The sequence below is a fragment of the Heptranchias perlo genome, chromosome 3, assembly GCF_035084215.1.
Source record: "Heptranchias perlo isolate sHepPer1 chromosome 3, sHepPer1.hap1, whole genome shotgun sequence".
In the NCBI taxonomy this organism is placed as follows: domain Eukaryota; kingdom Metazoa; phylum Chordata; class Chondrichthyes; order Hexanchiformes; family Hexanchidae; genus Heptranchias; species Heptranchias perlo.
Genome location: NC_090327.1, coordinates 32,776,463 through 32,803,147, shown reverse-complemented (window position 1 = coordinate 32,803,147; position 26,685 = coordinate 32,776,463). Strand labels below are relative to the sequence as shown.

The 26,685-nt window shown below is 43.3% G+C and overlaps 1 protein-coding gene across 2 annotated transcripts in view; it reads left to right on the top strand.

Annotated features, from left to right (window-relative positions):
* Positions 1–374: 374 nt before the first annotated feature.
* rhpn1 (rhophilin, Rho GTPase binding protein 1) overlaps positions 375–26,685 on the top strand; it is a 129,323-nt gene continuing 103,012 nt past the window's right edge. For both annotated transcript variants that reach the window (XM_067978756.1, XM_067978755.1), the window contains exons 1-3: positions 375–466; positions 5,248–5,363; positions 23,777–23,905. In XM_067978756.1, the coding sequence (XP_067834857.1) occupies positions 413–466; positions 5,248–5,363; positions 23,777–23,905 (299 nt within the window). In that variant the 5' untranslated portion in view covers positions 375–412. The remainder of the gene's footprint in view (positions 467–5,247; positions 5,364–23,776; positions 23,906–26,685) is intronic.

Below are 26,685 nucleotides of genomic sequence, written 5' to 3'. Positions count from 1 at the left end.
GCCCCTTTAATTCTCGAACTCAATGATGTCACTCCTCGGCTCAGTGGGCGGAGTCTCGCTGTGACGATCCGCCTCCAAAACTAACCTGACAGCGCCTCAATTACCGCCCACCATTCCATCCGATTGGTTGTCAGCTTCCTATTTGGCGTGTTGCTAAGGGTAACCGCACGTTGGATTGGCTTTGGACGCTGTCCGTCAATACGGTTAGTGAGGGGAGGGGGACGAGACATCCGGGGGATAGGATTGTCCGTCTCGAGTCTGGAACCACTCTGCACTGTGAGGGCCGATAGGAGCTGCGATTAAAGCCGGGGGGAAGGGGGAAGGGGAAGTGTTTACCGGGGTCGGGGGGTTTATTCTCCCGCCGGACCGGTTCGTCGGGTTTTTATTTCAGTTGGGGGGAGGCCGAAGTGGTATGACGGAGAGCGGAGCGGAGACCGAGCTGCGGGGGAATGGCAGCGTTCGCAAGGTAAGGCTGGGCGAGTGAGTGAGTGAGTGCGGGCACAGGGCGGCGGGCAGCGTTTCCAGGGAGACGGACACCTGTCAGCGGGGCGGCGCAGAGCGCGTGTGGAATTTAGAATATAGACCCGTGTGATAAACATGAGAGTGTAACACACTGAATATATAATATAACCATAAACAATACAGGGATAGTATAATATACAGAATATAGAAAATAACCATAAACAATACAGGGAGAGTACAATATACAGAATATAGAAAATAACCATAAACAATACAGGGATAGTATAATATACAGAATATAGAAAATAACCATAAACAATACAGGGATAGTATAATATACAGAATATAGAAAATAACCATAAACAATACAGGGAGAGTACAATATACAGAATATAGAAAATAACCATAAACAATACAGGGAGAGTACAATATACAGAATATAGAAAATAACCATAAACAATACAGGGAGAGTACAATATACAGAATATAGAAAATAACCATAAACAATACAGGGAGAGTACAATATACAGAATATAGAAAATAACCATAAACAATACAGGGAGAGTACAATATACAGAATATAGAAAATAACCATAAACAATACAGGGAGAGTACAATATACAGAATATAGAAAATAACCATAAACAATACAGGGAGAGTACAATATACAGAATATAGAAAATAACCATAAACAATACAGGGAGAGTACAATATACAGAATATAGAAAATAACCATAAACAATACAGGGAGAGTACAATATACAGAATATAGAAAATAACCATAAACAATACAGGGAGAGTACAATATACAGAATATAGAAAATAACCATAAACAATACAGGGAGAGTACAATATACAGAATATAGAAAATAACCATAAACAATACAGGGAGAGTACAATATACAGAATATAGAAAATAACCATAAACAATACAGGGAGAGTACAATATACAGAATATAACCATAAACAATACAGGGAGGGTACAATATACAGACTGTAGAATATAACCATAAACAATACAGGGAGTGTACAATATACAGAATGTAGAATATAACCATAAACAATACAGGGAGAGTACAATATACAGAATGTAGAATATAACCATAAACAATACAGAGAGAGTACAATATTCAGAATATAACCATAAACAATACAGGGAGTGTACAATATACAGAATGTAGAATATAACCATAAACAATACAGGGAGAGTACAACATACAGAATATAACAGTAAACAATACAGGGAGAGTACAACATACAGAATATAACCATAAACAACACAGGGAGAGTAGAACATACAGAATATAACTGTAAACAATACAGGGAGTGTACAATATACAAAATATAACCATATACAATACAGGGAGAGTACAATATACAGAATGTGGCATATGCTTTTTTTAAGAAAGATGGATGCATACAGAAGACAATACAGGCAAATGACAAGAATTATGGAGAGAAATAAGGAAATAACAGAGATATTAAACAAATACTTTGTATCTGTCTTCACAGAAGAAGACACAAAAAAGCTCCCAGAAATTAGAGAACCAAGAGTCTGGCGAGAATGAGGAACTGAAAGAAATTAGTATTAGTTAAAAAAAAATAGTACTAGAGAAATTAATGGGATTGAAAGTCGATAAATCCCAAGGACCTGATGATCTACATCCCAGGGTTTTGAAAGAGGTGGCTATAGAGATAGTGGATGCATTCCAAAATTCCATAGATTCTGGAATGGTTCCTGCAGATTGGAGGGTAGCAAATGTAAGCCCACTATTTAAGAAAGGAGGGAGAGAGAAAACAGGGAACTACAGACCTTTTAGCCTGACATCAGTGATGTGGAGATGCAGGTGATGGACTGGGGTGGACAAATGTAAGGACTTAGACTATAACCTGGTGTTGTGCAACAGTTTTATTTTAAATCACAAGCTTTCGGAGCTTACCTCCTTCGTCAGGTTCACTCAACTGACGAAGGAGGTAAGCTCCGAAAGCTTGTGATTTAAAATAAAACTGTTGGACTATAACCTGGTGTTGTGCAAGTCCTTACATCTGACAACAGTAGTAGGGAAAATGCTAGAATCTATTACAAAGGATGTGATAACAGGGCACTTAGAAAATAATAATTGGATTTGGCAGAGTCAACATGGATTTATGAAAGGGAAATCATGTTTGACAAACCTATTGGAGTTCTTTGAGGATGTAACTAGTAGAATAGATAAGGGGGAACCAGTGGATGTGGTGTATTTGGATTTTCAGAAGGCTTTCGATAACATCCCACACTGGAGAACAAAGTTAGAGCACATGGAATTGGGAGTAATATATTGGCATGGATTGAGAATTGGTTAACAGACAGAAAACAGAGAGAAGGAATAAACAAGTCTTTTTCAGGTTGGCAGGCTGTGACTAGTTGGGTACCGTGGGGATCGGTGCTTGGGCCTTAGCTATTCACAATATATATCAATGATTTGGATGAGGGGACCAAATGTAATATTTCCAAATTTGCTGATGACACAAAACTAGGTGGGAATGTGAGTTGTGAGGAGGATTCATGGGGATATGGACAGACACAGTGAATGGGCAAGAACATGGCAAATGGAATATAATGTAGAAAAATGTTATCCATTTTGGTAGGAAAAATTGAAATACAGAGTATTTTTTAAATGGTGAGAAATTGGGAAATGTTGATGTTCAAAGGGACCTGGGTGTCCTTGTATATGAGTTACTGAAAGCTAACATGCAAGTGCAGCAAGCAATTAGGAAGGCAAATGGTATGTTGGTCTTTATTACAAGAAGATTTGAGTGCAGGAATAAAGATGTCTTACTGCAATTATATATGGCCTTGGTGAGACCGCACTTGGAGTATTGTGTACAATTTTGGTCTCTTTTCCTAAGAAAGGATATACTTGTCATAGAGGGAGTGCAACAAAGGTTCTCCAGACTGATTCCTGGGATGGCAGGATTGTCATATGAGGAGAGATTGAGTAAACTAGGCCTGTATTCTCTAGAATTTAGAAGAATGAGAGGTGATCTAATTGAAACATACAGAATTCTTACAGGGCTCGACAGGGTAGATGCAGGGAGGATGTTTCCCCTGGCTGGGGAGTTTAGCACCAGGGGTCACAGTCTCAGAATAAAGGGTAGGCCATTTAGGACTGAGATGAGGAGAAATTTCTTCACTCAGGTTGGTGAATCTTTGGAATTCTCTACCCCAGAGGGCTGTGGAGGCTCAGTCATTGAGTGCATTCAAAACAAAGATCGATAGATTTCTAGATATTAAAGGCATCAAGGGATATGGGGATGGTGCAAGAAAATGGCGTTGAGGTAGAAGATCAGCCATGATCTTGTTGGATGGCGAAGCAGGCTTGAGGTGCCGGATGACCTACTCCTGCTCCTATTACTTATGTTCTTAAATAAAGGGGAAATTGTGCAGTGTGCACAGGGAAAGTTTAACCCATGTACATCCAAAGCCTAGCTTGCACCACAGCTATCCAAAAAGGCATGATCTGCACTGCTGTGATATGCTGAAGGGACGTTGTTTTGTGACTGACTATGGGGCGGGAAGAGTAAGTCTCAATTGCCCATATCCATCCCAATGACAATCCTCCACTCAATCCTGTTCTAAGTTTGAAAAAAAATTACCCAGATGCCTGCATTTATATGTAATGTGGAGATTTCTCCAGAACAAATATGCTCATGATATTGATACCTCCATTCCCTACTTTCCAAGATACGACATAACCACATTGTAGAAGAAGTTTGGTTTTAAAAGCTTGTTGATCCTACGGAAAAATGAAGAAATGGAAATAAGGAATCGCACAACCTTGTGAATCTAGGAAAGAATAAATTAGAGTAGGAAGCAGTGTGTCTCAAAGTCAGCACAGTTGCTGGTTTCTACTGACTAGAACTGGTACCAGAATTTAGCAATTCTAGGCCTAATAGAGGTTTTTAAGATTATGAAAGGCTTTGATAGGGTAGACGTATGGAAGATGTTTCCACTTGTGGGGGAGACCAAAACTAGGGGCCATAAATATAAGATAGTCACTAATAAATCTATTAGGGAATTCAGGAGAAACTTCTTTACCTGAGAGTGGTTAGAACGTGGAACTCGCTACCACAAGGAATAGTTGAGGCATGGATGCATTTAAGGAGAAGATAGATAAATACAAGAGGGAGAAAGGAAAAGAAAGCTATGCTGGGATTAGATGAAGAATGATGGGAGGAGCCTCGTGTGGAGCATAAGCATCAGCATGGAGCAGTTGGGCCAAATGGCCTGTTTCTGTGCAATAGGCTGCCTACTTGCCAGTAGAATTATTGTAAAATTTCACTGATAATTTTTATAGATCTGTTGGTTCTTTTCATCTATTAAATATAACAATTACTTTTGAGGATTCACATAACTTATCCATAGGATTCTTTTAAAAAATGTATTAATTTTTATTTGTTAATAAATTATTAAATTTACAATTAAAATGCAGTGTGATTTTTTTTTCATAGGGAGAGAGGTTAGGAAAACATTTGTTATGCAAAGAGTTATTGGCGCACGGAATGCTTTGTCAAGGAGTTGTTGAAGAAGAGACCATTGTATCCTTTAAGGGAAAATTGGATAAGTATTTGAAGCAGCAGAAGATACAAGGCTATTTGGAGAGTGTGGAACAGTGGAATTAGTTTTGGATTGCTCCAGCAAAGAGGCAGCGTAGACATGGTGGGCCGAATGGGCTCATTCTGTGCTGTAGGATTCTATGAATGTTTGCACCTTTTTAAATATACACTTTATTTGTTTGCTTACAGGGCTGTGATCCCTTTGCACAGACACAGCGGAGCAAGCTGCAAAACCGCCGAGCCCGGATTAACCAACAGATTAACAAGGAGATGCGAATGCGAGCAGGAGCTGAAAATCTATTTAGGTGAGAATTGCCATTTGGCTAAGATTAACAGATTACAGGCCTTGCCCCACATACTTGACTGTCTGAGTGCTTGTTTAAAAAAAAAATTCCTGTTCTGTACTGATGGCTACAAACATATAAACGGAGGAGGGAAAAGGCACACTAGTCCATCAAACCTGCCTGTATTTTTGTGGTGTGTCTTGTACGTGCTATCAGCCCCATCTGCCACGACACTCCCGGCCACGCCATCTCCTGGGGCAGGCAAAAATCCTTTGACTAATTTAGGAAAACAACTCAAGTATCCACTTACCTTCTGTATGCAGTTATGTTGGCCACACTCAGGAACTGGTCCAGCTCCTTTTGAATGCATGCAGTCACTTCACATGTCGGCACCATATTTCTGAGGTCGGTGACTCTGGGAGAGAAAAAAACCTCCTAACATCTAACCTAGTTCTATGCTTATGTAACTTCTACTTGTATCCCCTTTCTCACTTAACCTGTCTAGCTCAAATAGCCCATCCACATGGACCTAGTCTAATCCTTTGATTAATTTAAAGACCTTAATCAAATCTCAGTCTACATTTTTCTAAAGTAAAAAGTCTCAGCTTTCTTTGCCTATTGTGGTAATGATGGCCTTTAAGATAGTTATCAATCTATTCGTCCTACTCTGAAACTTTTCCAGGGCCTTCATCGCCCACCACGTGAGCGGACCAAAACTGGATACAGTATATTAAATGCGGCCTGACCAAGGCCTTGTACAGAGACACAACAGTATCTCTTGTTTTGTATTTAATCATCTTGGCAATGCATCCTAACGCTCTATTTGGTTTTTCAAAAGCCTTGTGTCACTGGTTATGACCTTCAATGATTCATGCATTTTAACATCAAGGTCCTTCTCCCACTCAGCAGCCTTAAGCATGCAACCCTACATGGTTGGCATTGGCCTTACCCGAGTGCATAACACTACATTAAGACATCTGCCAGATATGGACCCATTCCTCCATCGCATCAAGATCTGCCTGCAATCTCTCTTTCACATCTACAGGCCTTACATCCGTGAACTTGTGGACAGTCCCCCGACGCCTTCATCCATATCATTGATGATAATGGTGAAGTGTAATGGCCCTAACACCAATCCCTGCAGGATTCCAGTAGTGACTAGTCCTCACTCGAAACCGCGACCATTAATATTGACTTTCTGTCTGAGAATGTAACCAGATCCTTATTCAATCTGCCCACAGGACTGAACCTTATTTAGTGGCCTTTTGAATGACACCTTAAAGGGTTTTTGAAAATCAAGATACACAGTGTAAACTGGACTACTTAAATCCACCAACCTAGCAACTGTCTCCAGAAATTCAACCAGGTTACAGTGTTGCAGGTATCAAATCGATCTTCCAGGAAAAATTATGCCAGTACAAAAAAGAGTCTTTCATTTCTTGGAAAACTGCTAATGTAACACCGTTATTTAAAAAGGGTAGTAGGCAGAAGGCTGGAAATTATAGGCCAGTTAGCTTAACATCTGTGGTGGGTAAAATTTTGGAGTCTATTATTAAGGAGACAGTAACGGAACATTTGGATAAGCATAATTTAATAGGACAAAGTCAGCATGGCTTTGTGAAGGGGAAGTCATGTCTGACAAATTTGCTTGAGTTCTTCGAGGATATAACGTATAGGGTGGATAAAGGGGAACCAGTGGACGTAGTGTATTTAGACTTCCAGAAGGCATTCGACAAGGTGCCACATAAAAGATTATTACTTAAGATAAAAAATCACGGGATTGGGGGTAATATTCTGGCATGGGTGGAGGATTGGTTATCGAACAGGAAGCAGAGAGTTGGGATAAATGGTTCATTTTCGGACTGGCAACCAGTAACCAGTGGTGTTCCACAGGGGTCGGTGCTGGGTCCCCAACTCTTTACAATCTATATTAACGATTTGGAGGAGGGGACCGAGTGCAACATATCAAAATTTGCAGATGATACAAAGATGGGAGGGAAAGTAGAGAGTGAGGAGGACATAAAAAACCTGCAAGGGGATATAGACAGGCTGGGTGAGTGGGCGGAGATTTGGCAGATGCAATATAATATTGGAAAATGTGAGGTTATGCACTTTGGCAGGAAAAATCAGAGAGCAAGTTATTTTCTTAATGGCGAGAGACTGGAAAGTACTGCAGTACAAAGGGATCTGGGGGTCCGAGTGCAAGAAAATCAAAAAGTTGGTATGCAGGTGCAGCAGGTGATCAAGAAAGCCAACGGAATGTTGGCTTTTATTGCTAGGGGGATAGAATATAAAAACAAGGAGGTATTGCTGCAGTTATATAAGGTATTGGTGAGACCGCACCTGGAATACTGCATACAGTTTTGGTCTCCATACTTAAGAAAAGACATACTTGCTCTCGAGGCAGTACAAAGAAGGTTCACTCGGTTAATCCCGGGGATGAGGGGGCGGACATATGAGGAGAGGTTGAGTAGATTGGGACTCTACTCATTGGAGTTCAGAAGAATGAGAGGCGATCTTATTGAAACATATAAGATTGTGAAGGGTCTTGATCGGGTGGATGCAGTAAGGATGTTCCCAAAGATGGGTGAAACTAGAACTAGGGGGCATAATCTTAGAATAAGGGGCTGCTCTTTCAAAACTGAGATGAGGAGAAACTTCTTCACTCAGAGGGTGGTCGGTCTGTGGAATTTGCTGCCCCAGGAAGCTGTGGAAGCTACATCATTAGATAAATTTAAAACAGAAATAGACAGTTTCCTAGAAGTAAAGGGAATTAGGGGTTATGGGGAGCGGGCAGGAAATTGGACATGAAGCTGAGTTCGGATCGGTCAATGCCCTGTGGGTGGCGGAGAGGGCCCAGGGGCTATGTGGCCGGGTCCTGCTCCGACTTCTTGTGTTCTTTAGATTTGTGGTTGGGATCAGATCAGCCATGATCTTATTGAATGGCGGAGCAGGCTCGAGGGGCCGATTGGCCTACTCCTGCTCCAATTTCTTATGTTCTTATGTTCTTATGTCCCTGGTACAACTATAATAATAATACTTAGATTTATATAGGATCTTATCACACCCAAAATGCTCCACAGAATGAATTACTTTTGAAGTGCAGTGATTTTTCATGATGGATTCAGAAAGAGAAGATCCTGTCTGATACTTCCTGAAAATGGTTAAGAAGGTTACCACCACCAGTGGACCGTGGAAAGCCCTACAATTCTGGTGTACCGTAACTTCTATAAAGCATTTATAGCAGTCTTTGTGACAAAATACAGGCAGGCATTAATAAATTTGCAGGATATGCATGTCATTGGCAAATGAATTTCAATGTACATAAGTGTGAAGAACTACATGTTGGTCGGAAGAATAAGAGGCCACATACTGCTTGGATAATAAGAGTCTAAATGGGCTAGAGGAGCATAGGGATTTGGGGTTACAGAAACACATCACTAAAAATAGCGACGCAGGTTATTAAGGTCATACAAAAAGCAAACCAAGCACTGGGGTTCATTTCTAGACGGATAGAATTGAAAAGCAGAGAAGTTATGTTAAACTTGTATGGAACTTTGGTTAGACCACACTTGGAGTACAGTGAGCAGTTCTGGTCTCTATTATAAAAAGGATATAGAGGGACTGGGGAAGGTGCAAAAAAGATTTACTAGGATGATACCAGAACTGAGAGGTTATATCTATCAGGAAAGATTGAACAGGCTGGGGCTCTTGTCTCTAGAAAAGAGAGGACTGAGAGGTGACCTGATAGAGATCTTTAATATTATGAAAGGATTTGATAGGGTAGACGTAGAGAAGACATTTCCACTTGCGGGGGAGACCAGAACTAGGGGCCATAAAGATAAGATAGTCACTAATAAATCCAATAGGGAATTCAGAAGGAACTTCTTTACCCAGAGAATGGTTAGAATGTGAGACTCGCTACCACAAGGAGCAGTTGAGGCGACGAGCATAGATGCATTTAAGGGGAAGCTAGATAAACACACGACAGAGAACGGAATAGAAGGATATGTTGATAGGGTTAGATGAAGGAGGGAGGAGGCTTGTGTGGAGCATGGACCTGTTTCTGTGCTGTACATTCTATCTAATTCATTTGACAAATTTTGCTTAAAAGACTACTTTTTAAGTGTGAGGTGGTGGGGATTCAGGATAAAATTTAGGAATGGATAAGCAGTTGATTGGATAGGAAGAAGTGGGCTCTTGTTAGAGGAGTTAGTTCAGGATTTATGGTAGTGGAGGTTGAAGCTGAGATTTGGCTGACTTTGCAGGAGTGGGACTGAGCTGGGAACTGGGGAATGCCAACACACTTAGTCCAAAGGGTGAGCCGAAAACTGCACAGACTTACAGGCCGAACCTGGAAGTTGAAGACTGGTGACAGAGGTTCCTGGGAGCAAAATGGAGACGGTCCTCCAAAGCCATATTGACCGATCTCGATATAATTGAGGGTGTCCGCAACTGGTCAGGATGGAACAAGAGCTGAGTGGGATGCTCCAGAGGTAAATGTTGGGACTCCTATTGTTTCTAATTTAGATTTAGAAACTCAATACAAACTTGTCTTTGCAGATGAGGGACAGTTGAATTTGAGGAGGCAGCTTGGAAGCAACAAAATGACTTGGACAAAATGTCTGAGTTGCAAATCAGTGCAGGTGAAATTTAAATGGGCAAATGTACTGCACTTATGAAGAAAGAGTGTTTCCAGTTCTTGTCACTGAGAAACAAGGGAGGCATTCAAGTCCCACAGGACTGAACAGAGAATAGATAAAAGACTGCCACCTGCAGTTCTAAGAAAGGGTTGTGGAATCTTGGGCTTTTCAGCCTTGGAAAAAGAGGCAGTTGAGAGATTATCTTGGAGATGTGTATATATAAGATAAACAGTATAGAAAAGTTAGGTCCAGAACACTACTTAAAACTAAACCATGACAACAGGACAAGGGGACACTGATTCAAATTAGTTATAGTTAAATTTAGGAACAATTTTACAACACCAAGTTATAGTCCAGCAATTTTATTTTAAATTCACAAGCTTTCGGAGATTTTCTCCTTCCTCAGGCAAATGTTTCAAGAGCTCCTTGAAGCCTACGCATTTATACATATTGAACAATACATGGTGTTTACAGACTGCCCCTGCAACTGCCCGTTGCCAAGGCAATCACCGTGTTCAGACAGAGAGGTGTCACCTGCAGAACCCCCGAATACACATTCAACAAAAAAACAAACAGGGAAAAAAAACAGAGAAAAAAAAACAGAGAGAGGCAGAAACATCCGGAAGGCAGAGAGAGCCAGCAAATGACCCATTATATTAAAAACAGATAACATTTGTTCGCTGGTGGGGTAACGTGTAGCGTGACATGAACCCAAGATCCCGGTTGAGGCCGTCCTCATGGGTGCGGAACTTGGCTATCAATTTCTGCTCGACGATTTTGCGTTGTCGTGTGTCTCGAAGGCCGCCTTGGAGTACGCTTACCCGAAGGTCGGTGGATGAATGTCCATGACTGCTGAAGTGTTCCCCGACTGGGAGGGAACCCTCCTGTTTGGCGATTGTTGCGCGGTGTCCGTTCATCCGTTGTCGCAGCGTCTGCATGGTCTCGCCAATGTACCATGCTCTGGGGCATCCTTTCCTGCAACGTATGAGGTAGACAACGTTGGCCGAGTCACAGGAGTATGAACCATGCACCTGGTGGGTGGTGTCATCTCGTGTGATGGTGGTATCTGTGTCGATGATCTGGCATGTCTTGCAGAGGTTACCGTGGCAGGGTTGTGTGGCGTCGTGGACGCTGTTCTCTTGAAAGCTAGGTAGTTTGCTGCGAACGATGGTCTGTTTGAGGTTGGGTGGCTGTTTAAAGGCGAGTAGTGGAGGTGTGGGGATGGCCATAGCGAGGTGTTTGTCCTCATTGATGACATGTTGAAGGCTGCGGAGAACATGGCTTGATTTCTCCGCTCCGGGGAAGTACTGGACGACAAAGGGTATTCTGTTGGTTGCGTCCCGTGTTAGTCTCCTGAGGAGGTCTATGCGATTTTTTGCTGTGGCCCGTCGGAACTGTCGATCGATGAGTCGAGCGTCATATCCCTAGTAAGAACGGGATATGACGCTCGACTCATCGATCGACAGTTCCGACGGGCCACAGCAAAAAATCGCATAGACCTCCTCAGGAGACTAACACGGGACGCAACCAACAGAGTACCCTTTGTCGTCCAGTACTTCCCCGGAGCGGAGAAACTACGCCATGTTCTCCGCAGCCTTCAACATGTCATCAATGAGGACAAACACCTCGCTATGGCCATCCCCACACCTCCACTACTCGCCTTTAAACAGCCACCCAACCTCAAACAGACCATCGTTCGCAGCAAACTACCTAGCTTTCAAGAGAACAGCGTCCACGACGCCACACAACCCTGCCACGGTAACCTCTGCAAGACATGCCAGATCATCGACACAGATACCACCATCACACGAGATGACACCACCCACCAGGTGCATGGTTCATACTCCTGTGACTCGGCCAACGTTGTCTACCTCATACGTTGCAGGAAAGGATGCCCCAGAGCATGGTACATTGGCGAGACCATGCAGACGCTGCGACAACGGATGAACGGACACCGCGCAACAATCGCCAAACAGGAGGGTTCCCTCCCAGTCGGGGAACACTTCAGCAGTCATGGACATTCATCCACCGACCTTCGGGTAAGCGTACTCCAAGGCGGCCTTCGAGACACACGACAACGCAAAATCGTCGAGCAGAAATTGATAGCCAAGTTCCGCACCCATGAGGACGGCCTCAACCGGGATCTTGGGTTCATGTCACGCTACACGTTACCCCACCAGCGAACAAATGTTATCTGTTTTTAATATAATGGGTCATTTGCTGGCTCTCTCTGCCTTCCGGATGTTTCTGCCTCTCTCTGTGTTTTTTTTTCTCTGTTTTTTTTCCCTGTTTGTTTTTTTGTTGAATGTGTATTCGGGGGTTCTGCAGGTGACACCTCTCTGTCTGAACACGGTGATTGCCTTGGCAACGGGCAGTTGCAGGGGCAGTCTGTAAATACCATGTATTGTTCAATATGTATAAATGCGTAGACTTCAAGGAGCTCTTGAAACATTTGCCTGAGGAAGGAGAAAATCTCCGAAAGCTTGTGAATTTAAAATAAAATTGCTGGACTATAACTTGGTGTTGTAAAATTGTTTACAATTGTCAACCCCAGTCCATCACCGGCATCTCCACATCATTAAATTTAGGAGTGATGTAAGGACGTTCTTGCACAATGACTGTTCAATATGTGGAATGGAAATCTAGTTAGAGGTGACAACCTTAGAATCATTTAAGAAATCTTTGGATGCCATAAGTTCAAGATCTATCTTGTGATCTTGTAACTGTTATGTATGTTTGATTTTTCTTTTCTTTTAAAAATCTTCTGGCTTGCTCATTGGATAAAATGCATCAACCAGTGTGGTAATAAGCTATGTAAACCAGGGCTGGATGAGGTTCAGTCCCTGGTCTGTGCTGAGTTAGCCGCTGTTGCGAATGGAAAACTGCAGTAAAAACAGAAAATGCTGGAAAAGCTCAGCAAGTGAGGCAGCATCTGTGGAGAAAGAAACAGTTAACATTTCAGGTCGAAGACCTTTCGTCAGAACTAGAAGATGTTAAGAGTTAAAGTTTTTAAGCAGGTACAGAGCCAGGGAAAGTGGGGGGGGAGGGGTGGGGGGAAAGGAAAGAACAAAAGGGAAGGTCTGTGATAGGGTAGAGGGCAAGAGTGATAAAATGACAAAAGGGATGATGGTGCGAGGCAAGGAGGGTGGTAATGGAACAAGTTAAGAAATAAAAGATCGGTTTCGAGTAGCTGTAAATGGCAACAGCAGAACCATTACCAGCAGCTGCAGTCCAATAATTTTTTTTAAAAAAAAGGAAAAAAAAATTTTAAGTGGGAGCAGTGGTTATGGTCTGAAGTTATTGAAATCAATGTTGAGTATGGAAGGTTGAAAAGTGCCTAAACGAAAGAGGTGTTGTTTCTCGAGCTTCTATTGAGCTTCATTGGAACAGTGTAAGAGGCCGAGGACTGAAAGGTCACAGTAGGAGTGGGACGGGGAATTAAAAGGGCAAGTGACCAGCAGGTCAAGGTCACGCTTGTGGACAGAGTGGAGATGTTCAGCAAAGTGATCACCCAATCTGTGTTTGGTCTCCCCAATGTCGAGGAGACTGCATTGTGAGCAGCGAATACAGCATACTAAATTAAAAGAAGTACAAGTAAACTGCTGCTTCACCTGGAAAGGAGTGTTTGAGGCCCTGGACGGTGGGAAGGAAGGAGCTACCTTCCGTTGCCTCTCACCCCCACAGTCATACAGTCTATTACGTTCAATGCCCAGCCATGTACTTGATGAATGGCCACTACATTAACTATATAAATGCAAGTTGTTGTTGATTCCCTTAGATTGAGTATATGAAACATGCCTGGTAGTTAGGCTTGGTGCTTAATAAGGAGGAGAAGGCAGCTGCAGAGTACCCAGATGTTCCATCTCACAGCGGAAAGCCTGACTGATCAAGCGGAAGAGTCAATAAACATGGCACTGTCTATTTCTGTCTGTTGATGTTTGGAGTAGTGCTGTGTCTTTTAGTGTTTTTCAAATTCATCCTACTCTGCGTATGTTTTATCTGTAAATACTCCTTCCAGAAATGGATCTGCTTCAGCTGCTCTGATTTTTAATTAAGGCAGGCTGAAATTGCCAACTCTGCATCATCCTCACATGATTAAAGCAATTAAAGTGCATATTTACTTATCTTCTGTGGTGTAATGCATATGTCAGGAGGAAGTGTGTTTTTCAACACTAGATACAGGGACCAATAGTGCATTGCTTGGGGCAATATAAGGAATCTTACAACACCAGGTTATAGTCCTGGTGAAGTGAACTTCACCTGACGAAGGAGAAAGCCTCCGAAAGCTTGTGATTTTCAAATAAAACTGTTGGACTATAACCTGGTGTTGTAAGATTCCTTACATTTGTCAACCCCAGTCCATCACCGGCATCTCCACATCATGGGGCAATATAAACACTTCATGAGTAGCCATGTACAGAATGTCCCTGATGAAGTTACAAGAGATAAATGTGGAATCAAACTGTGAACAATAGACAAAACCTAAAACTCTCATCATTGTGGTGCACTGGGTGGTGTTATATGGATTCGTGCACATGAATCCCTCACACTGCTGGGTTGCCAATCTAAGTTGTAATGTTGTGGGTAGGTGCTGGGCAGAAGCCCAGAGCTTTCCCATAGGGTTGCGGACGGTAAGGACGGGCAATCAGGACATTCATTGCTTGGTTGCACTTGTGCATTTTGTAACAGCTAACAGAAAAGTGATGATGGGAAAGGATAGCGAGCATGTTAATTCTTTTGTCAGTATTTGGTACCGGGCCCAAGGAACTATAAAGGGTTTACTTTCTTTCCCCCCGTATTTTTCCATTTCTCTCAGTCTTCCAATACGATAACATGAACAACTTGCATTTATATAGCGCCTTTAACGTAGAAAAGTGTCCCACGGCATCAAACCACGTCAATGGGGCAAGCCGATGACCTAATCCCATGACTTGATTGACGTTACTCCATAACTGATCACATATACATGCACAAAAACATTCTGGGCTCCCTGCCTCTCTATGGGCAAGATTTTTTACTCTGAGCCAGGTACCCCATGCGTCCGCAGATATTCACGTGGGGAACCAGAAGCGAATTGAGTGCGTCGCCATCTGCGATTACAATTCAATTGAAGGTGAGTATTTGAACTTCCGGGTTTTACACATACTAGGCAGTGAAAGGAGCTGTAAACCGGGGGTGCGGGGTGGGTGAGAGATCATCAGCAGTGCAAAAAATTGGAGGGTGGGAACATATTGGGGGCAAAGGGGTCAGCCAGCATTGGAGATTGGAGGGGTGGTCCATCATCTAGGAGTGGGGGCTGGTAGGCAAGCAGATCGTTGGGGTTTTGTTGGCCAGGTTAGCTTGTTGGGCATGAATGAAGCACTCCTGCACCTCTGGGCTCACAGGGCACTCACTTTTTTTAATTCATTCATGGGATATGGGCCTTGCTGGCAAGGCCAGCATTTATTGCCCATTCCTTATTGCCCTTGAGAAGGTGGTGGTGAGCCACCTTCATGAACCGCTGCAGTCCATGTAGTGAAGGTTCTCCCACAGTGCTGTTAGGGAGTTCCAGGATTTTGACCCTGGGACGATGAATGAACAGCGATATATTTCCAAGTCGGGATGGTGTATGACTTGGAGGGGAACGTGCAGGTGGTGTTGTTTCCATGTGCCTGCTGCCCTTGTCCTTCTAGGTGGTAGGGGTCGTGGGTTTGGGAGGTGCTGTCGAAGATGCCTTGGTGAGTTGCTGCAGTGCATCCTACAGATGGTACACACTGCAGCCACCGTGGTGGATGGGATGCCAATCAAGCGGGCTGCTTTGTCCTGGATGGTGTCAAGCTTCTTGAGTGTTGGAGCTGCACTCATCCAGGCAAGTGGAGAGTATTCCATCACACTCCTGACTTGTGCCTTGTAGATGGTGGAAAGGCTTTGGGGAGTCAGGAGGTGAGTCACTCGCTGCCGAATACTCAGCCTCTGACCTGCTCTTGCAGCCACAGTATTTATATGGCTGGTCCAGTTAAGTTTCTGGTCAATGGTGACCCCCCCCAGGATGTTAATGGTGGGGGATTTGGCGATTGTAATGCCGTTGACTGTCAAGTGGAGGTGGTTAGACTCTCTTTTGTTGGAGATGGTCATTGCCTGACACTTGTCTGGTGCGAATGTTACTTGCCACTTATCAGCCCAAGCCTGGATGTTGTCCCGGTCTTGCTGCATGCGGGCATGGACTGCTTCATTATCTGAGGGCTTGCGAATGGAACTGAACACTTCAATCATCAGCGAACATCCCCAATTCTGACCTTATGATGGAGGGAAGGTTATTGATGAAGCAGCTGAAGAGGGTGGGGCCCAGGACACTGCCCTGAGGAGCTCCTGCAGCAATATGCTGGGACTGAGATGATTGGCCTCCAACAACCACTACCATCTTCCTTTGTGCTAGGTATGACTTCAGTCACTGGAGAGTTTTCCCCAGATTCCCATTGACTTCAATTTTACTAGGGCTCCTTGGTGCCACACACGGTCAAATGCTGCCTTGATGTCAAGGGCAGTCACCCCCCCCTCACCACTGGAATTCAGCTCTTTTGTCCATGTTTAGATCAAGGCTGTAATGAGGTCGGGAGCCGAGTGGTCCTGGCGGAACCCAAACTGAGCATCGGTGAGCAGGTTATATTGGTGAGTAAGTGTCGCTTGATAGCACTGTCGACGACACCTTCCATCACTTTGCTGCTGATGGAGAGTAGACTGATGGGGGCGGTAATTGGCTGGATTGGATTTGTCCTGCTTTTTGTGGACAGGACATACCTGGGCAATTTTCCACATTGTCGGGTAGATGCCAGTGTTGTAGCTGTACTGGAACAGCTTGGCTAGAGGCGCAGCTAGTTCTGGAGCACAAGTCTTCAGCCCTACAGCCAGGATGTTGTCGGGGCCCGTAGACTTTGATGTATTCAGTGCACTCAGCCGTTTCTTGATATCACGTGGAGTGAATCGAATTGGCTGAAGACTGGCTTCTGTGATGGTGGGGATATCGGGAGGAGGCCGAGATGGATCTTCCACTCGGCACTTCTGGCTGAAGATGGTTGCAAACGCTTCAGCCTTGTCTTTTGCACTCACGTGCTGGAATCCGCCATCATTGAGGATGGGATGTTTAGAGCCTCCTCCTCCTCCCATTAGTTGTTTAATTGTCCACCACCATTCACGACTGGATGTGGCAGGACTGCAGAGCTTTGATCTGATCAGTTGGTTGTTGAATCGCTTCGCTCTGTCTGAAGCATGTTGCTTCCACTGCTTAGCATGCATGTAGTCCTATGTTGTAGCTTCACCAGGTTGGCATCTCATTTTTAGGTACGCCTGGTGCTGCTCCTGGCATGCTCTCCTTCTCTCCTCATTGAACCAGGGTTGCTCCCTGGCTTGTTAATAATGGTCGAGTGAGGAATATGCCGGGCCATGAGGTAACAGATTGTGCTGGAATACAATTCTGCTGCTGCTGTTGGCCCACAGCGCCTCATGGATGCCCAGTTTTGAGCTGCTAGATCTGTTCTGAATCTAACCCATTTAGCACTGTGGTAGTGCCACATAACACGTTGGATGGTGTCCTCAGTGTGAAGACGAGACTTCGTCTCCCCAAGGACTGTGCGGCAGTCGCTCCTACCAATACTGTCATAGACAGATGCATCTGTGACAGGTAGATTGGTGAGGACGAGGTCAAGTAAGTTTTTCCCTCGTGTTGGTTCGCTCACCACCTGCCGAAGACCCAGACTGGCAGCTGTGTCCTTCAGGACTCGGCCAGCTCGATCAGTAGTGGTGCTTCCGAGCCACTCTTGGTGATGGACATTGAAGTCCCCCACCCAGAGTACGTTCTGTCCTCCGGATCCGGCCCTTCCTGCCTGCTTTCACCTGATGTGAATCAGAAGTGATGGGAAACCCAAACCGACAAAGTTAAATTCATTTAAGTCGTCCAATACACAAAATATTAAGTACCTCCAAGTATTTCAATGAGGTACATTTCCCCTTTAAGTATCGGCCTACTGGCTTTAAGTGGGGATAGGACTTCCTGATCTCTGCTATGCACATGTATACATATCTGCCTGGGTTAAACCCAGAAGTGGGCGAGTTGGAGCCGGGATGTGGTCCCGTTCCAAAAAGTTGTTATATTAACCTCCCACCAGCCCCCAACCCACACCTAGGGGGTATGTTTAACCCCCATGTGCCTATTTACCAACATGGATGAGTTTGGGAACTTGTGATTTGGGGCATAACACCATAAGAGATAGGAGTAGGCCATTCGGCCCCTGGAGCCTGCTCTGCCATTTAATGAGATCATGGCTGATCGGATTTTTACCTCAACTCCACTTTCCCACCTTTTCCCCATATCCTTTGACTCTCTCGCTGATCAAAAGTTTGACTAACTCAGCCTTGAATGTATTCAATGACTCAGCCTCCACAGCTTTTTGGGGTAAAGAATTCCAAAGATGCACGACCCTCTGGGAGAAGAAATTCCTCCTCATTTCCATCTTAAACGGGCGACCCCTTATTCTGAGACTATGTCCTCTAGTTTTAGATTCCCCCATGAGGGGTAACATCCTCTCAGCATCTACCCTTTTGAGTCCCCTCAGAACCTTGTATGTTTCAATAAGATCTTCTCTCATTCTTCTAAACTCCAATGAGTATAGACTGAACATGTTCAAACTTTCCTCATAAGACAACCCTTCCGTACCTGGAATCAACCTACTGAACCTTCTCTGAACTACCTCCAATGCAAGTATGTCCTTTCTTTTAAATAAGGGCACCAGAACTGTACGCAGTACTCCAGGTGTGGTCTCACCAGTACCCTGTACAGTTGTAGCAAGACTTCCTTGCTTTTATACTCCATTCCCCCTAGAAATAGAGGCCAATATTCCATTTGTCTTCCGGATTACCTGCTGCACCTGTATGTTGACTTTTTGTGTTTCATGTACGAGGACACCCAGATCCCTCTGTACTGCAGAATTTTGTAGTATTTCTCCATTAAAATAATATTTTGCTTTTTTATTTTTCCTCCCAAAGTGGTTGACTTCACATTTTCCCACATTATATTCCATCTGCCAATTTTTTGCCCATTCGCTTAACCTGTCAATATCCCTTTGCAGACACTTTGTGTCCTCCTTGCAAGTTGCTTTTCCACCTATCTTTGTATCATCAGCAAATTTGGCACCAAGACACTCTGTTCCTTCATCCAAGTCATTGATATATATTGTAAATAGTTGAGGCCCCAGCACTGATCCCTGCGGCACCCCACTAGTTACAGATTGCCATTTTGAAAATGACCCTTTTATCCCAACTCTTTGTTTTCTGTTAGTTAGCCAATCCTCTATTGATGCCAGTATATTACCCCCAACACCATGAGCTCTTATCTTGTGCAGTAATCTTTTATATGGCACCTTATGAAATGCCTTTTGGAAATCCAAATATACTGTATCCATTGGTTCCCTTTTATCCACTCTGCCCATTACTTCCTCAAAGAACTCGAATAAATTTGTCAGACGTGATTTCCCCTTCACAAAACCATGTTGACTCTCCATGATTGTATTATGAGTCTCCAAATGTCCTGCTACTACTTCCTTAATAATGGATTCTAGCATTTTCCCAATGACAGATGTTAGGCTAACTGGTCTATACTTACCTGCTTTCTGTCTCATTCCCTTCTTGAATAGGAGTGTTACGTTTGCAGTTTTCCAATCCACTGGGACCTTTCCAGAATCTAGTGAATTCTGGATGATTACAACCAATGCATCCACTATCTCTGTAGCCACTTCCTTTAAGACCCTCGGACGCAAGCCATCAGGTCCAGGGGATTAGTCAGCCTTTAGACCCATTAGTTTACCTAGTACTTTTTCTCTAGTGATAGTGATTTTTTTTAGTTCCTCCCTCCCCCATGCCCCTTGATTTTCTACAATTATTGGTATATTATTAGTGTCTTCTACTGTGAAGACAGATACAAAATATCTGTTCAATTCCTCTGTCATTTCCTTGTTTTCCATTATTATTTCCCCAGTCTCATCCTCTATGGGACCAATGTTTACTTTAGCTACCCTCTTCCTTTTTATTTACTTGTAGAAGCTTTTACTGTCAGTTTTTATATTTCTTGCTAGTTTACTCTCATAATTTATTTTCTCCCTCTATTACCCTTTTAGTCATCCTTTGCTGGTTTTTAAAGTTTTCCCAATCTTACCAGTAATCTTTGCCATGTTGTATGCTTTTTCTTTTAACTTGATACCATCCTTGACTTCCTTAGTTAGTCATGGTTGGTTCACCCATTTTGTGGAGTCTTTCCTCCTCACAGGGATATATCATAAGGTCAAAAATGGGGATCTTCACTGATGATTGCGCAGTGTTCAGTTCCATTCGCAACCTCTCAAATAATGAAGCAGTCTGAGCCCACATGCAGCAAGACCTGGACAACATCCAGGCTTGGGCTGATAAGTGATAAGTAACATTCGTGCCAGACAAATGCCGGGCAATGACCATCTCCAACAAGAGAGAGTCTAACCACCTCCCCTTGACATTCAACGGCATTACCATCGCCCAATCCCCCACCATCAACATCCTGGGGGTCACCATTGACCAGAAACTTAACTGGACCAGCCATATAAATACTGTGGCTACAAGAGCAGGTCAGAGGCTGGGTATTCTGCGGCAAGTGACTCACCTCCTGACTCCCCAAAGCTTTTCCACCATCTACAAGGCACAAGTCAGGAGTGTGATGGAATACCCTCCACTCGCCTGGATGAGTGCAGCTCCAACAACACTCAAGAAGCTTGAAAGCAGCCCGCTTGATTGGCACCCCATCCACCTCCCTAAACATTCACTCCCTTCACCACTGGCGCACCGAGGCTGCAGTGTATACCATCCACAGGATGCGCTGCAGCAACTTGCCAAGACTTCTTCAACAGCACCTCCCAAACCAGCGACCTCTACCACCGAGAAGTACAAGAGCAGCAAGCACATGGGAACAACACCACCTGCACATTCCCCTCCAAGTCACACACCATCCCGACCTGGAATTATATCGCTGTTCCTTCTTCGTCGCTGGGTCAAAATCCTGGAACTCCCTTCCTAACAGCTTTGGGAGAACCTTCACCACACGGACAGCAGCGGTTCAAGAAGGCGGCTCACCACCACCTTCTCGAGGACAATTAGGGATGGGCAATAAATGCCGGCCTCGCCAGCGACGCCCACATCCCATGAACGAACATAAAAAAAAATATTTTTGTTGTGAGTCATAAAATATCTTTCTAAATGTTTGCCGCTGCTTATCCACCATCATACCATCTAATCTGTTTACCCAGTCCACTTTAGCCAATTCAGCCCTCATTCCTTTTTAATTGCCCTTATTTAGGTTTAATACAGTAGTTTCAGGCCGAAGATCCTCGCTTTCAAACTGGATGTGAAATTTTATCATGTTATGATCACTGCTCCCCAAGGGATCCTTTACTTTGAGATCATTAATTAATCCTGTTTCGTTACCCATTACCAGATCCAAAGTGGCCTGTTCCCTGGTTTGTTCCCTGACGTATTGATCTAAGAAACAGTCCCTAATACACTCTATGAACTCCTCCTCACAGCTATTTTTGCCAATTTGATTTGTCCAATCTATGTGAAAGTTAAAATCGCCCATGATTATTGCATTACCTTTTTTACAAGCCGCCCTTATTTCCTAATTTATATTTTGCCCTATAGTGTAGCTACTGTTAGGGGGTCTATATACTACTTCCACAAGTGATTTCTTTCCCTTGCTATTTCTTTCCTCCACCCAAATTGATTCGACATCTTGATCTTCTGAGCCAAGATCATTTCTCACTATTATACCAATTTCATCCTTTATTAACAGAGCTACCCCACCACCTTTACCTTTTTTCCTACCCTTCCGAAAAGTTAAATAACCCTCAATATTTAGCTCCCAACCTTGGTCACCTTGCAACCACGTCTCTGTAATGGCCACGAGATCATACCCATTTGTTTCTGTTTGTGCCATCAATTCATCTATCTTATTACGAATGCTGCGCGCATTCAGATAAAGAACCTTTAATTTTGTCTTTTTACCATTCTTTCCTACCTCGGCCCCATTTGCTAGTGCACTCTTATGTTTGTATGCTCTGTCCCTTCCTGACATGCTCTGTTTATCATTACCCCCATCACTTTCCTGTACTACTTCCTTGTCTTTTCTCTATCAATCTAAACTTCACCCCACCTGAGTCCACCTCCCCACCATTTAGTTTAAAGCCTTCTCTACCGCCCTAGTTATTCAGTTTGCCAGAACACTGGTCCCAGCATGATTCAGATGAAGCCCATCCCAACGAAACAGCTCCCCCTTTCCCCAGTACTGGTGCCATTGCCCCATGAATTGAAACCCACTTCTCCCACAACAATCTTTGAGCCACGCATTCATCTCTCTGATCTGATTTACCCTGTGTCAATTTGCTCGTGGCTCAGGTAATAATCCAGAGATTATCACCTTTGTGGTTCTGCTTTGTAATTTGGTCCCTAGCTGCTCAAACTTCCTCAGTAGAATCTCTTTCTTAGTCCTACCTATGTCGTTGGTACCTACGTGGACCACGACAACTGGATCCTCCCCTTCCCACTCCAAGTTTCTCTCCAGCCCTGAGGAGATATCCTTAACCCTGGCACCGGGTAGGCAACACAGCCTTCGGGACTCTCGCTCTTGGCTGCAGAGAACAGTGTCTGTCCCTCTAACTATACTGTCGCCTACTACAACCACATTCCTTTTTACTCCCCCCACTTGAATGGCCTCCTGAACCACGGTGCCGTGGCCAGTTTGCTCATCCTCCCTGCAGTCCCTGCACTCGTCCACAAGGGCTGCAAGAACCTCGTATCTATTGGACAAGTGCAGAGGCTGAGGCTCCTGCAATGCCACCTCCTGGATCCTCGTACCTGCCTCACTCGCAGTCACACCCTCCTGTCCCTGACTACGTGCCAATTGTACAGTATTTAGTCTAAGGGGCGTGACTGCCTCCTGGATCAAAGCGTCCAGGTAACTTTCTCCCTCCCTGATGCATCGCAATGTCTGCAGCTCAGACTCCAGCTCCTCAACTCTGAGCCGAAGTCCCTCGAACTGCAGACACTTACCGCAGATGTAGTCGCCCCGGACAAAACTGTCCAGTAGCTCCCACATATTGCAGCTGCAACACATCTCCTGCCCTTTCATGACTCTTTTATTTATTTAATTGATTACTATTAAATAATAAGAAATAAAGAACTTGCTTCTATTTAGTTCCTTTATCGTATCCTCAGGATGTTCCTAATGGATTACTTTTGAAGTATAGATCCGGTTGTTATGTAGACAAACACAGCAGCCAATTTGGACACAGCAATGTTTCAAAAAACAAATGATTGAATGCCTAATTAATATTTTTGTGTGTTGATTGAGGGAGGAATGTTAGCCAGGATACTCTGAGAATTCCCTGCATTCCAATGGATAGGATCTTTTACATCTACGTCGCAGACAGGGCCTCAGTTTTAACACGTCATCCAAAAGAAGGCACCTCTTACAACTCTGTACTACCTCACTACTATGATGAATTTCAGCCTAGATTGTGTGCTCAGGTCTATAGTGGAATTTCAACCCTTAGCCTTCTGACTTAGATGTAAGAGTATTACCAACTTCTGGTTTTGGTGCATTGAAGCTTCAGTGATATGTGCTGCCTTGTTCCCTGTATGCTTAATTTTTTCCAGTTTACCAATGGAGAATACTTGTAAAATTATCACAATGTAACGTAATGCTCAATTTTTATTCATTTTAAATCTTTGATGTTCTTGCAGAGCTACGACTAACAACAAGGTGAAGGAAACTGTGGCTCTGGAACTAAGTTTTGTGAACTCCAACTTGCAGCTCCTGAAGGAGGAACTAGAGGAACTGAACAGCTCAGTGGAAGTTTATCAGAATGAGAAGTAAGTATTTTCTCTGTGCATATGCTTTATACCACCACCACCTTCTCAAGGGCAATTAGGGATGGGCAATAAATGCCGGCCTTGCCAGCGACGCCCACATCCCGTGAACGAATAAAAAAAAACCATTACTGTATTTCACAATTTAAATTTAATCTCGGCAAATATGTTATAGTGGTGAAACTCAATTTACCACGCCTCTGTTAAATTGTTATAAAATCAGAAAATGCTGGAAACACTCAGCATTTCAGCTGGTTACCATCCTGCAATATGGAAAGCACTTCTGTTTTTATTTTAAATTATGATTTTGTTTTTTAATCTCTGTTTGTTTAACTATACTGTTAAAACACAATTGGAAGAGAAAGCTTCACATTAAAGCAGATGTAATTTAGGGATTTTTTATGTTTTTAAAATTAGGTTATCAGAGTAGCACCAAAACTAGTGAGGCAGTAAAATTATAACTTGTGATTGTTGTAGGAGAAAGAGTAGCATGAGTTGGGCCCATTCATTTCCCTCTTTATGCTTCCTTCTTTTCACCTTGACTGTAATCTTAAAAAAAAATCTGGAGAGTTTAGATTGTAGTTGCCGCGGCTGTGTGAGATCCATATGTTGGAAGCCTGTGGCACAAGAACAATATAAAAACAGCTTTATATAATGCCTCTACTGCACCATATAGTGCTAGCCTGGGGGGATTCTACTGTGACAATTATAGGAGTATCCTGAACAATTGTAATGTGAGTAATGGAATTATATGTGGGCTATTTCCTTGAACTTAATGAGTCGATATGCCATTGATAGTATGATATTTATAGTCATGAATTTGTGTCGTCCTCCTCCACTTGAGTTCTTAATCTCAATAAGGTTATATAGCATAGTAATGTTTGGGTTGGAGACAACTATTGGTCTATTTTGCCTACTCTGTATCCCCTTTACTAACAGGAATTCATTCATTTTTAAAAGCTGCTGTAGTCTTTTGTTGCACCACCTTTGCTGGTTTACAGTTTTATCATTCTTTTACAAAAAAATTAACAGTATTGGAGAAAAGAAAATTGCTGAATGGAGATGGGATGATTCACTGTGGAGAGGGAACAAAATCACACGCATAGCGGTGTAAGAATACAAAATAAAGTCAGGGATTTTTCTGGTTTGGCAGTAGGTAATCATCTGAGAAAGCAACTGCATACACCTGATGATAAAATTATATTTCTCCATTTTGTGTTTTTTCACTTAGCTGAATAGTGCTGGGGAAACAGATCCACAGGCACTGTACCTTGTCCAAGTGCCCATTCTTTGTATCTGAGCCCAAGTAGTGAGTGTTGCCAGGTTATTCTTCCAGCTGAGCTAAACTTGATGTTCAAACGTGTATTTTCCAGCAGGAGTTGTTGGTTAGAGTGGGAACCCCATCAGATTCTTTTTCTCCTTCCCAAATGTAGCACCCCATTTGCCACTCTAGCTGAAATCAAGTTAGTAAGCACAGATCAAGGACTGAAACAGGGACCTTCTGCTCCATATGGCTGTGTTTTACACTGGGCATCACCTTTACTAAATGACCCATTAGGAAGCTGGGACAACTAAAATTGAGTCAAAATCAAAATCTCCTTGCATTTCCCCCACTCTTCTCTCTGTTTCCTCTTTAATTTTCTGTGTAAGGGCAATTTCTGTTTAAGGAAAGAAAATCCACCAAAATCACAGGAAGAAAATCCCATCTTCAGAGACTGAAGCTGGTCTTGAAACTCTGAGCCCTGAAGGGTGATACTGAGCTCTAAATACCAATAGTATTTGTATATGTTGCACTGCTAGGGGGGTGGGGGGCAGTGGAAAAGGAATCTGAAAAATAAGACCTGATAATGATATAAGTTATGGTTCTCTAACTTCATCCAATAATCCTGATTACTGAAAGACTTTCCTATTTTCTGTACTTCTACGCAGTGTTAATCATGTGCTGTTCTGCACAGTGTGTACCATACGCAAAAGTGCAATGCAAGTGCCTTGATTACTTAATTTTTGGCCACTGAGAAAATTACAACATTAAAGAGCAACTCCACCCAACTATAACTTTAAATTGGTTTAGCACCTTGATTTATTGCTTTTTTTGTAATTGAGCATAGCCAGTAGTGTGCAAAATTGTGTGTGAGTCACTGCTGTAGTTTAGATAATAGGGCATTGTCATGTTGCTTGTTTTTGTCAAAGATACGTGCAGAAACTCAATTTGCGACATCCTATAATAAGCAGAAAGTTGCAGTGCATCTCTAATCTTTATTACGTTTCTGATGGTGGGTTTCATTATCTTCTGGCGTGACTGAGACTGGCTTTCAAGAGGCTCTTCTCTTGACTTTTGTTTGTTCTCCATGTGCTGCATACTGTTCCTGGTTCAGAAGGACAACAGGCGATATACCCAAGTCAAGCCCACCACCAGTGCGACTCTAAAACTGCAGTATTGTCTTAAAGCGACTGCTCCTCAGATTTTTTCCTCTTCCTGTAAAGAAACAATTTGACTTAGACACTCCGTGACAGCAAAACTGAAATCAGAATCTTATGTATAGAGGATTGTGAGTGCGAACTTGTGTCTTACCAGGCTATTAGGGATGGGCAATAAATGCTGGCCTTGCCAGTGACACCCACATCCCATGAATGAATTTTTAAAAAATTCTGTGATACAGCATGCTATATGACCATAAGAGATAGGAGCAGGAGTAGGTCATTTGGCCCATCGAACCTGCTCTGCCATTTAATGAGATCATGGCTGATCGGATTTTTACCTTAACTTCACTTTCCCACCTTTT